The following is a 14,804-nucleotide window of genomic DNA, read 5'->3' on the forward strand; positions in this document are numbered from 1 at the left end:
GAGTTCAGGAGCCCCTTAGTTTCCTGTTTCATATTCTAGTTGTGTTTAGAAGGTTTGTACAGCAAGACATAGGCTTTTTTAGCAGAGAAAATTTATTCTGTGTACACTTCTACTTGTCTTGCCATTAAATATACAGACTTTTCCTTTAAAGTTGCATCCTTCAGGATGTTACTCGTCCTTACAATGAACTTTTGCTTAGCGTGCATCAAGTTTACAGTTTCCTGCTGTTTCAATTGACTAATGGCGTGTGACATTTGTGGTAGACAAATTGCAGCAGCCTGCTTTGTGGGACAAGTGGTTGATGTAAGTGTTCTTGCCCAAAAGCTTCATGTCTGCATTAGTCATTTGAAAACAGTAACTGTCCAGAAGAAATAAGATACAATTTTGGCCTCTTATTGGCAGTGGTAGCAATAATGACAATACCTTACACTATTATTTTCTTGGAGTTCTGATATCTTTTTCATGTCTTAATTGTCTGTAAACTGGGCTCACTTGCTTGGAAATAACTAAAGCAATAAATGTGAAGGCTCCGTGCTTTAATGCTGTACTCTTTCAACTAGGTGTGCATTTTTTAACTTTGTCTCTCTAAAATCACCTTGCTCTGCCCCTCCCCTGCCCCCACCAGCTTTTACTAGACAGTTTTGTTAGTAACTCTGTGGTAGTGAAGTCATTGGAAGGCAGCTGTAATGTAACTGGGAATCACAAGCTGTTTTGTAAGAAAGCTGCTTCTAATTATTTATTGATATACTTTTTACTTTTTAGTTGCTGAAGGAACAACTTTGAGGAGCGAAACAAGACTTAAAGTATGTGTTTGCACCAGGGAATGGTGTCTCTTTTTTTTCTCCTCTTTGTATTGTTGTTGTTTCTTGTTACTTAGGTGAATGACTTTTGTCAGAACATGCAGAATTCATGCCTGTTCCAGTGGAGATTAATTCAACTGCTATTTAAAAATTACTCAGGTTATGGGAACTTTATTCCATGTTTTCTAAACATGAATGAGGGTGGAATGAGAATCTCGTCATCCTTCAGCAGGGTTAAGAAGTAGTTCCCTGCAGGAAATACAGCACAAACAACTGAGCGAAAGAGTTTGTGCGTGGAGTGGATTTTTTCCATTATCTCTGTCATTGGGCCTAGGTTGGAAGAGACAAGGCTCCAAGGCTAATTTTTAAGTAACGCGAGTCTGCATTTTTATTTGCTTACCATTGCTTCCTCTAATGGTGACTAGGATCATATAACTTGTTGGCTGAACTCTGATATTAGGTCAATTTGTTATGTCTTACCTTTTTAATCGTATCTCTTTTTTCTGCCCTCTGTCTGCTGTGGAAGGACAGACTCATGTATGCTCCTTTATTTCTTCAGCTGTAAGATAGTAAAATTCTTCCGTTTTGCTCTAGCGGATGTTTGCTGGCATTGCCACTTTCTCTTGTTACGTTTAAGGCAAGAATAAGTGTTTGCAAATAAATATGCTTGGGTTGCTTAAACACACTTAGTCTACCAGAAGCCCCTTTTGTTTCTTCCTGGATTTAATCTATAGGGTGCACTCACCTGCTTTTTTGGTAGATGTTAAGGAACTTTACTTCCTGTGGGATAATCTAAGTATACTGTGAGTACTTTTTTAAATAAACAAAGCTTTTCAACTCCATTTAAAGTGGTTGTGAAAAGTGTTGCTTTTCTAGCTTAGAGCAGGAATTGGCACTTTCTGGATGGGAGAGCACGTGCGATCTCCGGGCCCCCTGCTCTGGCTGCCAGTCAAAATGTCATTAGTGCTTAGGTGGTTCTTTGGTAGCCCTGTATTGGAAGCTGGGCTAGAGACCAGCCTGCTTGGCTCTTAAAGAATCTAAGAAATCAGACCTGTCGACTCTCATGAGTGCTGTAAGGTACTTTTTATTCTAAATTTGACTTGCAGACTAACATCTGCTTTCTTGAAAGCTTGATAGGGGAAAATATCACCTATGGTTCTGTTTGATATGTAGAGATTACTTGGATTTGTGATGAACTGTTCAGAACGGGGAGAGGGAACCAACCTGTGTTACTACAACAGATACATAGGCCTAGGTATTTCACCCCAGTAAAGAAATAACAGCAAAATAAGTTAGGCAATCTGTCTCCCTCTGGTTTCTCGGGAGAGCTAATTTAGATCTTGGGGGCTGGGGTAGCTGTGCTAAACTTGGTTCCAATCATTGCTAATACCAAGACTTCAACTTCTATGTATGCTCTTTGTTTTCTCACTCCTGATAAATAAATTCAAGGCAAATCTTTATATAGGTGATTCTGCCTTCGTAGCTGCTGTCAAAAACCCTTCTCTTGATAAATAATTTTCTTTCCTTAAGTGTTTTGCTTCTCTTTATCTAGCAGCAGTTTCAGGTCGTCGTTCAGCATAGTGCAGCAGAAGCCTGTCTAATCAGGGCTATCTTTGTGAATAGCTGCAAGTGAGGCATATTTTTCTGCTCAGGTGACATAAGAAAAAAGTCATTCTGAAGTTGTAATTCATTTGAAGCTTCATTGTTTTCAGATCAGGCGTAGTAATATAGTATATGCAGAGATTAAAAATTCATTATTTACTGTGATACTGTCAAGGACTTAGAAAATAATATATTTATATCTTCTTCTTTGGCTTGATTTCTTGATTAGTCTAGGAAACTGTGACACTTGTCTTCAGACTGAAGACTTATGATCTGATAGAAATGAATTAGCATCTCGAATACTTAACAGAAAAAATAAGTTTAAAAGGGTTAAATGAAGGCACTTAACAGACTATTTAAAAACTATGAGCAAGTTCCAGTTTGGATTGGGTATTATGGTACCTATTCACTTTAGTGTAAGAGATTATGCATGATGAATTTCTCAGCAAAACCAGCAGCTGTTAATTTATATTGAGATTTTAAACAATGACCTGTTTTCATTTTCTGTTGAGGTAAACAGATTACCATTAAAGTATTTTTAAACACTGTATTTCAACTTGCAGGTGGTTACAGGCACACAGATGGCAGATAACAGGTATGTTGGACTGTTTTCTTGAAATTAAATCAAGGCAGTTAGAGCTGACTGTATATCTGGTCTTCCGTGGGAGATTTTTGTTTTTACCTATGAAGAACAGATTACCAAATTTGGATAAGAATAAAATGCTAATATTTTCTCCAACTGGACTGTGTTTTCTTACAGCAGGGACAAAACCCTCATTTGGTACAGAGAAACTGGGATTGTAGTGTATTGGATACAGAATTACTTTGTTCTCGGATTAACATAATTTGTGTTGTCTTGATTCAGTTTTCAGTGTTCATATTTAAATGCCCTGAGGACTTGAAGACAGCACTGATCCTCAGTGTTTCTCTGATCTGTATGATTTAAGCATGCAAAAGGCACGGTTTTATTTTCTAGTCTTTATAGCATTTTTTTTTTTGGACAAATAACAGTGTTGTTAAACTGGCGTAAATACGTAGGTGATGCTGGTCTTCTGAGGCTTGCAGTGCACTAGGGTAAGCTGGATAAGCTAGTCTGTCCAGTAACTAATAATCCCATTTGCGTATGTGGTATCTCTTCTCCTTTTGTGTGCGAGTTGGGGTTAATTTCAGCAATATCCAGTCTGTATTTTGCGACCTATAAACTGGCAGGGAACACAGGGAATGCTCGCTGGCTGTTGACTCATTCTGAGCCCTCTCTTTCTCTAGCACAGGAAGTGTAATGGAAGACATTGCAGCAGGGAGGTGGGGAGGACAGGGGCATCTCTTTTTAGAATAGAAGTGAATGTAACAACTTGATAGAGAAATTCAAAACAAAGAGCTTTGTTCTCTTGTTTATCTTCCTTTCTTACCTGTATCCTTTCTCATGTTTTTATTTATTACTTACACTAAAAGGGTGTCTTGTATTTTCCCTTGTGAGTAATAACATTTTTCTATCCAGAGTGACCAGTGCAGATGAAAGGCCAGCCGTTCACTTAATGAGATGAATTTATCTGTCAGTGTTTTTTGTTTGGGGTTTTTGTGTTTTGTTGTGGGTTTTTTGTGTGTGTGTGTGTTTGCCTTTCCTTTGCATCCTGTTTGTCTTAGGAGAACTAGTTTCGTATCCAAACTTTTAAGTTTTGAGAAGCTTGAAGACTTGTCTTCTAGTGACATACTTGTTTATAAAACTTGTCCTGTAGTAAACACTGAAAATTCAGAATACTTTTGTTCTTAAATAATAAGATTTTTATAAAGTGATGCCTTTTCAATATGTTACATTTTTAATTCTTTTAGTAAAACAGAAGACACTGCTTCAGATTCTGTGGAGGCCGCTAAAAATGCAAGTGACAAAAAAGGTAATACATAGTAGTAAGTAACATATTACAAAGGTGGAATAAGCCTCGTGTGTTGAAGCTTCTTTATCTACGGTTCCAAAACCTTTACAGTCAAAACTAAAGATGTGTTCTCTTATTGAAGGCAAAGCAGTGGTTTCTAGGCTGTTCGCTTTCTGATGTTTTCTGTACTTACTGCAGCCAAGAGCAAAATAAAGGCTATATTTTTGTAACATAGTATTTTTGCATGTAGTGTGGCTAGCATACTTCACTATTGCATGAACTAACCCACTAGACGCTTGCAATAAGGCCTGTATAGGCTAGCTTTTAGCAACATGCTGTCTTTATTGGTATAGTTATTAAAATGAGCAATGCTGCATGTATGCTAGTTCTTTACTGTCTTCTTTGTAGGAAGATGCATCTTTATAATGTGTTCTCTTGAGGCTTTTATTCTTTGTTTGGAAAGTCTACAGATAACTGCTGAATAATGCTTTCCAAATTAGTGCTTCTATGTGCAAAAGAGCTACAGTGCCATTGTTATTAACCTGAATGCTCAAATTTGTAAGTTATAGTGAAATACATTTCACATATGTGGTCACTAAATGTTCTTTAGGTCTCACTTTTTTTAAGAAAGCCTTTGTGACTGGCAATTGGAAATCACATAGAAACTTCTTAGTCATGTTGGATTAAGAAAAAACAGCCATGACCCCCACCACCCCCCAAACAAACAACAAAACCAAACAAGCAACATGCAAACCTGCCTATGTAAAAGCTTCATCGAGTTAATATGTGCTATGCAGTTAATGTTTTTTAATGTCTGGGGAGAAGAGCAATGAGAAAGAATGGAAAGATTTGAAAAGCAAATGTCTTCCCACTGTGACCACCTGTGCAGTTATTAGCAAGGATTTTTAACTCCTAACCAGAAGATTTTAGATCTAACCTCCTGTAAAAATAGTCTTCTGTGAACTGTTGTGATGACTGTTTGAGGAGTCTTGCAGAGTGTAGAAGTATCTTGATGTAAAAAATTAGTAATTGTCAAGGAAATGGTCATAGTGCTATGCTCCTTTGTTGTAGAGTACACAGTTTTCATCATTTTTTTCAGGAGTCAGACTAACTGGAAAACACTTATAAATGTCTTTGTGTAATTAAGCGGTTCTCTTGCAAATTTATATGCAGCTTATAAGCTACAGCTACTATAGAGGGAGGATAGAGAAACTCCTACTTTGCACTTTCTTACATAACAGGGAAGACAGGAAATTTGCTTATGTCATCAGTCTGCTATTAGCTTCTAAAAGCAAAGATTTGATATATTTGCAAAGCAAAAGAAGCATTTTCTGTCATCCAGTTTTATCTTTCTGAAATCTGATCTTGAAGTAATTTTGCTTGAGTTACTAGTGAACTGTAGTGGTGCTATTTGGATCTGGAAAATAGTGAGTATTTTTACTGTGACTGTTGTAAGACCCGCAGTGTGACAAAAGCACTATAAATGTATTCAGATTGGTTTTAAAAGTGGTTTTCTGTCTTCATAGAAAAGCTAGCAGACCAAGTGATGCAAAATCCGCAGGTCCTGGCAGCTCTGCAGGAACGTCTTGACAACACAGCACTTACTCCTTCAAGTTACATTGAAACGTAAGTACTGGGCATAATAAAATTCTTGAAAGACTGAAAACGTAATAGAATGTTATTACTGTATAATTAAGGTAGGAAATTAGAACAAATTATTAATTGAGAAAAATGGTTGACTTCATCCATGATTCATAGTGGCCTGTGTCTGGACGGAAGAGTCAGGTTTTGGTTTACTTACACAAAATTGCAAACAAAACTTTGTCCAGTTCAGTATTTTCCTTGGCTATTACTATTTTGGTTAGCAATAACTGCCCTACCCCGCTTTGTTTCCTTCTGTGACCCTTATTCTGTCAGGGCGTGCGCTGCATTGATTGATGATTTCTGTAAGATTGCTGTCTGGGATGTAGTGGAAAGTTCAGGACCTGTAAATCCCTAGTTTGAAGCTTAGTTTTATACTAGCTGTAGAATGGACTTAAACTTTAAATTTTTGCCTTTAGTAGATAATTGTGTTTTTATTTCTTGACTGGGAATAGCTGGTAGACATATTTTTAAAAAATTCTATAAAAAGTTCTTTTTATCTGTCTTTATATAAATGCTTTATAATTTAAATTACATATGGGTAATGTGTACTTTTCTGAGTATGACCCATGAATCAAAACTTTCCTCTGTAGAATGAACAGTTCTTATTTTTCATAGATGGATCAGCACAACTCTAGTCTCAAAGTTCAGGTGTAAACAAAGGTATTAATTTCAGATCTCTGAACTACATGGGGAGGGTGGTGACCCCAGGGAATGGAACAGACGATAACACCTTTGAGAGCAGCTTGGGTAGGAGAGGATTCTTTCAACTTTTTGAAATAGGTTTTGAAGAAATATGTATGTTTGACATAATGTAAACATAATTTGACATAATTTAAAAATTGCACTTAGTTATAAGCAGCCTATTTCGCGGTGATAAGTTAAATAATGCTGAGGCAACTAGCTTTTAACCTTAAAGATTTGTTTGGTTTTTAGTTTACCAAAAGCAGTAAAAAGAAGAATTGATGCCTTGAAACAGCTCCAGGTGAAATGTGCCCATATAGAAGCTAAATTCTATGAAGAAGTACATGATTTAGAGAGGAAATATGCAGCACTCTATCAGCCCCTCTTTGATAAGGTGGGAGGACTATATGTACAGTCTTTGTCTCCTTCTATCTTAGTCAGTTCTGTTTGCATATATGTAATTTTACATCTTCAATTACATTCTTGATTTTTTTCTAACACAGAGAAGAGAGTTTATTAATGGGGAAGCTGAACCCACAGATGCGGAGTCAGAGTGGCACAGTGAAAATGAGGAAGAAGAAAAACTAGCTGTGAGTACAAGCTGGGTAATGAACTACCGATAGGTAGGATAGTCAGATTTAATTCCTGTACAGTGTTTTCCATTAAAAGACTCATCTTTTGGAAATAAACGTTTTATCAGTAATGTGCTCTCGTGATGAACACAGTTATGTCCAGTGAAAGCTTTCAGACTTCTAGTTTAGGCTTTTTTCAAGTTTGTAACTCGAGTGAATTGAAAAGTTGCCTTTGCACTGTTCGTAACCTGTTAACAGTATGTTTCTGATAATGGGTTCCATTCCAGTGCTACATGATACCCCAAGATAATAGAAGGCTGGCTGTTTATCTGCCTGTCCCCTTTATTTTGGGGGACATAATTAGCTTTACTTCCATAAATATAGATTAGACACATGTCACCTAGTCATAAAATGGAATCAGCCTAATGTGTGCTGGCTAGTGGATTCCTACTTGTCTGTTGAGTAGGAGCTACTTAGATTTAGGAGGGATAATATAATCTGTAGGCTGCCTTTTTCTCTCCTATCATCATTTTTGGAGATGTATACTCATGGCTGGCTTGCTTTTTCTCAGAGAAGTGACCTACTTAACAATGCTGTGTTTGCCATTCTGTCAGGTTTTCCTTGCAGTTTTTCCTTGGCCCATTTTCCTTCAGTTTCCTTTGGACAGTGTTCTGTATACAAAGCGGATTGTTTTTGTTTTTACTGATCTTGTGAGATTTAGCATGACACAGTACTCCATATGCATAAGCAAAAAAGGTTTGTTAGGCTTTGTGTAAGTACAGCATTGACAGGCCATGTTCCGTGCAATTACAAGATCAGAAATATGTCTAGATGGCTAGTAAACTGCAGCTTCGTGTTCTTGGCTAGTCGTAACCCAAGTAGCTGCTGTTCGGAAGATCTTACATATTTGCTGCTACCTAGTGGTGTAAAAGGAAAGGTGCAATGCAACTAATTCAGACTGCGCATTTCCTGGTTTTTTGAGATGAAGTGACCTAATCGTTCTTCTTTTTTATAACATTTGACATCAGTTATATACAGGGAATTGTGTATCACGAAAGATTAATAATTGAAGACAGTGTAATAATGAAAAATAATCATGAAAACCAGCTTTACCAAGTATTTTGCAAAATTGGGAAGTTAAAACTATTTCAGAGGGCAAAGTTAAATTTTAACTCTTTAGATGAAACACTGCATGTGGCACGTGAAGCTACGGGAATGAGATGAATAGAAAAATAGAAATGTATTTCTGATTGTGGCAAGATAGAAGTGTGTTTTAATTATTTGTTTGTCAAGTCAGTGAAACTGTCGCTTGGCCTTCTTCAGTCTTTGAACAGAAGGATTACAAATCTGTTGAAAATAAATCTGAATTAAATGTATATATGCTTAGTTGTGTAAATAAATTATGTTTCAACTTCATCTACAGAGAAAAAACAGTGTAAATTTAAAATGTTCCTTAAACACAGCTTCAAAGATGGCAAATGTTTTGCACATCTACTTCTGTTTATTAAATACATTAAGAAGTCACAATTTAATTTCTTAAATGTTTTTGTACTTGTTTCACAGGGAGACCTGAAAAATGTAGTGGTAATAGAAGAAAAAGCGGAAGCAGAAGAGACAAATGTCAAAGGAATTCCAGACTTTTGGTTTACTATCTTTAGGAATGTAGATATGCTAAGTGAATTAGTACAAGTAAGTTTCTCCTCTGAAAAGAATAACTTCTGTCATGTGTTAAATGAATTGCTACTTTTTCCAATTAATAGTGAGTGCTAGTGGAATGTCTGTGAGAGACCAAATCTCTGAGTTTCCAGAATCCCTAATATTATTTGTGAAGGTGCTTGAAAGGCTAATGATGGACAAGCAGAACAGCTGACCCAAACTGCTAAACACTATGTGCATTGTTTGAGAAATGATCTTGTAACAACATTTGTAGGTACTAAAATGCAAGTCTGTGGTGCTTACAGCAGCTGTTTCCCTGCAGTTTTGTTAATTTAGTCCATAAAGGGATTATTTTTGCAAGGATATTATAAGCACACCCATGGATTGGTTGAATTTGTGTTAAACAGCTTATGTAGTTTTGCCCTCAGTTATATTAATTGCTTTTAATGCTGTTAAGGAAGAATTCCCTGAAGTGTATCTTTCTGTGAATCTCACCAGCAATAAATATCCTGAATGAAGTGATTTTATTTTCAGTAATGTTCATACAGCCTAGCATAGTAGCAGCTTTATTTACTGAAGATGAGGCCTAATGATTCGGAATTTGGCGTGTGGTTTTTGCAACTCCGATTAAGAAATTTGGATCCAAATCTGAACTTTGGCTGAAATTGTTGAATAATTACAAGGTTTGGTTTTTTTAAGAACAGGTTGAACAAGCAAGCTAGGTTCAAATTTTGTTCTTCTAAATACTGCCTGCTGAATAGGAATTTTTTTTTTTTTTCCTTAGGAATATGATGAACCAATCTTGAAACACCTGCAGGATATTAAAGTTAAGTTTTCTGAACCCGGACAGCCTATGGTGAGTTTTCTGTGACTGTTTCTCATGAAAAATGTATTAATGAAGTGAACAGCACTTCAGAATTTTCATTCCACTCTCTTCAGCTGGAATGTGTGTGGGGTTTCTTTCTGGGCTAATACCTTCATGTTTTGCCTTTTTAAAGATTTGTCTTCAGCTTTCCCGACCCCTTGTTCTTTCATCCTTAGCCTGGACACATCTGACATCATTGTAGTTCCTAGATTAAAATTCTGACTTGTTTTTGTCTAGTTACCACCTTTTTTTCCCCCTCTCAAATTCCAAATTAGCTACTCTTACTAATAAAGTTACATGGCTGCTTTTGGTTTGAAAAGGAATTGTGGAAAAAATTCTGGGTGCTACTTACTATATTGAATATGTCATGAAAAGAAGAGATGTGACTTAGTAATATTAATCAAAAGCAATGATGATGGATACTTGGCCTATTGAAAAAGATATAAAAATATATTAGATGGTCTTCTAAAAGTGTACTTAATGAGTAATTTTTAAAGTACAACTTTGCCTTTTATTTGGAAATTATTAAGTTCAGTGTACAAAAAGAGATACTGTGTCTGAAGTTGTTCTGTTGCTTATTTAATTCGTGCAGACTACACTTACTCCTTGAACTCCTTTTGAGGGAGAGGCAGGGAGAGGGATGGGATTTGAGCCTACACATCCTTTCTTTAAACGTTGTCCTTGTGGCATTTTCCTTATGTTTGGTGGGGTTTTGTCTTATGGAGTTGTAGTCTTCTGACAAAGTCTAAAATAAATGCAAGATTCACCTAAGAAAGATGGAAGGACTTTCTTAAAATACCTTTTAAAGGTTAATAACAGCTGAGACAAAGTTGGTTTTTTTTTTTTAGTCCTCATTGTCTTTCTCATGTTAGTATCAAGACACTTGAGCTGATAATAGGCAGTACAGACAGAGAAAAATTGGGAATTAGGTTCCTAAAGGAGAGGTTATGAATTTTATGAAGAAAATGAATTGTTTAAATATAAAGTATTCTAAGAAGTTGGTGGGTTTTACCTTGAATCATATCTATTTAGTGGCATTTAGATGGTTTGGGAATAGTTGTTTTTGCATACAGCATTTCTGTGTTCTCGTTCAGCTTTGTTTTACAGTACCTTAAGTTGAAGAACTGCTCTTAAAACATCAGTGCATTTATCTTGTCTCGCACTGTTCGTAACCTCTTCACAGCATATTTCTGTGAATAGGTTCCATTCCAGTGCTACATGAAATCCAATAATGGAAGGCTGACAAATTCCATGTCCCTTCTGTATTTGGAGACAAAAGAATGCATTCCTGACTACTTGAGTGAAACCTGTTACCCAGTTGTGTGTGACTGGCTTGTCTGAAATTCTCTGGCTATTGAAAATTGGTGCAGCAGTGGTAGCTTTGTACTGTGAAAAGTTTGTATAACCAGTGTGTAATAAATACACTAATTCTGCTGGGGATTCAGTTTTGCTGCTAAAATACGTGATAGTTAGGAATTTTCTGATTTACCGTTGACCTAGAGTGATCAACTGTAGTTAGTCATTTTCCAAAAGTAGATTACCTGGCTACAGTAATGGTGCTTCAAAGTTCTGTTGGCTATAGCATGTGTATATATATATACACTTTTATCTGCATGAAGCATAAGCAATTCCCTTACTATTTGCTTTTATTTATTTATAATTATATGAATAAACTTGCATAAGTTTGTATAATTTCTACTTAGATGTCTATTGGGACATCAGGATCCTTAGCTAGCATATTCAGACTTGGATGTTGTATCTGGGTATAACTTAAGTAGCTTAAAGTAAGGAAGTTCCCTTTTTTGAACTTCATGAGAACATCTCATACTACAGGGAAAATCTAGAAATACAAGCTACAAAGGTAAGCTGATGTCAAAAGCAAAGATGTCCAAATAAAGACTACTGGAAAGGTTATTACACTACTTCAAATAGGATGTGAAACTTGAAGCTGCTTCTTATTGTCTCCTCATTAGCAGGTATAGAATGAAATGCTGAAATGCGTCTCTGCAGATATTTTTGGCTTGCTAGTCCTTGGGATCCTGCATGCTAAGTAGTGCCACTGGTTACCTATTTATAACCCCAGTGATGGTGTATTTGGGTACGAGTGTTAGTCACTGGTAGTGGATAAGAGTTGCGGCTGGAGTGATGCACTTCACTTGTAAGAGAGAAGCAGCAACATGTTTATTGATATGAAACAGCAATATGACAAAGTTTGATAGTAAATGCGACAGTGGTTTAACGAGATTCAACAGCAAGGTACGCTTGATTTACTGCATAGAGGACAGGGTCAGATAAAGCTGTCAGGGAGACCCTCCCTTGGAGTCATGAGGTTCAGAAAGGACCCCCTTGCATTCTAAACCCCTTCGCAGAGGGGAGTCTAGGTGTGGCTGGATCCAGACTTAGGCCCAGGCCGGGTCAGCAGTTTATATCTAAAGGATTATATGTGCACAATCAATCCTTTATATAATTTAGTTAGGATTGCAAAGTTTAGCATGCTATTAATCACTTACTGAGAATCTGTTGCGAACCTCGAGGAGTAACCTTGAAAGGTGTCCCTGCTCAAGGGGAGATCTTGGTGTGCTGCCTGCTGCCATGCAGGAGAGCTCAGTGGGCCCTGGGCTGCCCACTATTTCTGGAGTAAGATAATTGTCTTACAGTCATATTTACATACTGACTACAGATGTTCGTTTCTTCCAAATTTGGCTGGAGTAGGACACTGACCAGTACTGTGGTTAGGTGGACACATTGTTCAAATTAGCCCTTGGCTGCTGTGTTGTTACCTGTCTCTCCCGAATCCACACATCCATTACGATCACCACTGGTGGTTATCGTGTGAACAGGGTAACTCTTCACCTGAGCATGTTTGCCAGAGAGAGATTTGCCTAAGCTGAAGACACCCTCCAAACCACACAAGCTGTCTCAAATTGCTTTAAAATGCAGTAATTACCTGATTATAATTTGTATGTTAATACTAGCCAAGGTTGTTCTAGCTTCCTGCACGGTCAGAATTAGTTGACATTCTTAATTTCCTGTTTCTGCTGTAGTTTGAAAGATATGTTTGCCATCAAATTCTTTTCTTTTTTTTTTTTTTTTCTTGTATTCAGAATTTGATTAATGGTAATTCTGCTGATGCACTATTTCAAAGATAAAAATTAGTGGTAACATAAAATTATAATGTAATTTTCTTCCAGTCTTTCTCATTAGAGTTCCACTTTGGGCCCAATGACTACTTTTCTAATTCAGTCCTGACAAAAACCTACAAGATGAAGTCGGAGCCAGACAAGACGGATCCCTTTTCGTTTGAAGGACCTGAAATAGTTGATTGTGAGGGGTAAGGAAAACTTGAAATTCAAAAAACCTTCTGAAGTACTAGTCCATATTTTCCAGATGCTGTCTTCTCTTACTGTGATACTGATGAATGAAGGTAAAATAAAGCTTTTGCTGACTTGAAAACTGGGAGTGTTTGTAGGGATGCTGATGATCTTAGCTTCAGCATGCAGAAGTAACAGATACATAGATACAGATACATTTTTGACATAGTGTGCATTTTAAATCTTCCACATCTCAAACTTAATAGATTACTAATGCGGTAACAAGACTTTTATTTCCAGATAACTGGGTAAATTCATATTAGTCACTTACTATTATTTCATAGACACCCATTCTCAGTCTGATATGTAGCCTTAGACTGTCTTGGACTCTTGCTCAACTCCTCAGCAATTTTTATTCCAGCAGTACTTCTGAATCTGACAGGAATTGGTTGTATGTATGAACTGTTCTTTCAGCCCCTTTTGAGGCTGGAACATACTGGCCACGCAGTTAGGTTCTGACAGTTGTGGCTAATGCAGCAACTTTTTTGTCAAAGTGTGTTCAGAAACTGACTGTAGGATGGTGAATTCTCATCTCTACTCTGGAAGTCTAGTAGGTTGGACACCACATTAGAGTTTTTCTTTGCGTAAAAGAGTGTTCTGTTTAAACTAACCCATGCTCTTCCCATCAGTGATCTCTGCTCTATAACTGATGTTCATTGTCACACCAGAGCAGAGCTGACACAACTGAAAAATGCTTTTGTACCTTTTTTTTTTAGCTTTCTTGGTGGTGTTTTTTCTGTTGGTTTGTGGTTGATATTTTTTTTTGGTCCCCCACCCTGTTCAAGGATGTGTTTTTTGGTTTTGGTGGGAAGGTTTTTTTGGATTTGGTGGGAAGGGGGGGTGACCTGGTTTCAGCTGGGATAGAGTTAGTTCTCTTCCTAGTAACTGATACAGTGCTGTGGTTTGGATTTAGCATAAGAATAAGATTGATAACACACAAGTAGCTTATCCTAAGTTAAGGACTTCTCAGTTCCCCATGCTCTGCCAGCACACAGGTGCACAAGATGCTGGGAGGGAGCACGACCAGGACAGCTGACCCCAACTAGCCAAAGGGCTATTCCATACCACAGGATGTCATGCTCAGTATAGAAACTGGGGGGAGTGGGCCGGGATGGGCTGATGGCTGCTCGGTGGTGAGCAACTGCATTGTGCATCACTTGTCTTTTCTTCAGTTTTATTTATCTCTGTTTTTGTTGTATTCCTTTTCATTACTACTACTATTGTTTTATTTTACTTTAGTTACTAAACTGTTCTTATTTCAACTCAAGAGTTTTACTTTTTCCGATTCTCCTTCCCATCCCACTGGGAGTGGGGAGGAGTGAATGAGTGGCTGTGTAGTGCTTAACCGGTGGCTAGGGTTAAACCATGACAGGGATTTGGGGTTTTTTTGTGGAGTGGGGTTGGGGTTTTTGTGTTTGTTTTTGGGGGAGGGGGTGTTTGGGTTTTTTTGTTTAAAACTAACACTTAAGAGATGCCAAATACTTGCTTTCTTGAAGGCACCCTAGACAACCTCAAAACTTTCTGGCTTTTGAATTGGCTATTCACCTGCAGTGAGGCAAAACATCTACTTGCATGTTTAGTGAAAGTTGTGCCCAAGTAAAAGGCTAGTCCATTTTGAAGAAAACTTTAATTACAGCAAAATGTTTTCTGTTTAAGTCCTGCAGAGGAATCCCTTTCTAAAATTGCTGGTATGTCAAAACTTTGATTTCAGTTCATGTTTCCTGATGAAGGTTAGAGATGCT

General features: G+C 37.2%; 1 protein-coding gene and 2 non-coding genes across 9 annotated transcripts in view; all 3 read left to right on the forward strand.

Moving 5' to 3' along the window:
- Positions 1–14,804, forward strand: part of NAP1L4 (nucleosome assembly protein 1 like 4) — a 28,986-nt gene that overhangs the window by 1,106 nt on the left and 13,076 nt on the right. For 4 of the 7 annotated variants that reach the window (XR_012631037.1, XR_012631038.1, XM_074885349.1 and 1 more), the window contains exons 2-10: positions 763–803; positions 2,966–2,997; positions 4,233–4,294; positions 5,800–5,899; positions 6,851–6,992; positions 7,102–7,188; positions 8,734–8,859; positions 9,611–9,682; positions 12,883–13,022. Coding sequence is in view for 5 of the 7 variants with exons in the window: in XM_074885349.1 (XP_074741450.1) it covers positions 2,984–2,997; positions 4,233–4,294; positions 5,800–5,899; positions 6,851–6,992; positions 7,102–7,188; positions 8,734–8,859; positions 9,611–9,682; positions 12,883–13,022 (743 nt within the window). In the remaining 2 variants the exon portion in view is untranslated. Of the gene's footprint in view, positions 1–762; positions 804–2,965; positions 2,998–4,232; positions 4,305–5,799; positions 5,900–6,850; positions 6,993–7,101; positions 7,189–8,733; positions 8,860–9,610; positions 9,683–12,882; positions 13,023–14,804 lie in introns of all 7 variants that reach the window. The other 3 variants (XM_074885350.1, XM_074885348.1, XM_074885353.1) reach the window with 3 other exon arrangements.
- Positions 7,403–7,530, forward strand: LOC141950504 (small nucleolar RNA SNORA54). The gene has a single exon (XR_012631044.1). It is a non-coding gene; the product is annotated as a small nucleolar RNA SNORA54 (small nucleolar RNA).
- On the forward strand, positions 10,849–10,969 carry LOC141950503 (small nucleolar RNA SNORA54). Its single transcript, XR_012631043.1, has one exon. It is a non-coding gene; the product is annotated as a small nucleolar RNA SNORA54 (small nucleolar RNA).

This window comes from Strix uralensis, chromosome 15 (assembly GCF_047716275.1).
Source record: "Strix uralensis isolate ZFMK-TIS-50842 chromosome 15, bStrUra1, whole genome shotgun sequence".
Classification (NCBI taxonomy): Eukaryota; Metazoa; Chordata; class Aves; order Strigiformes; family Strigidae; genus Strix; species Strix uralensis.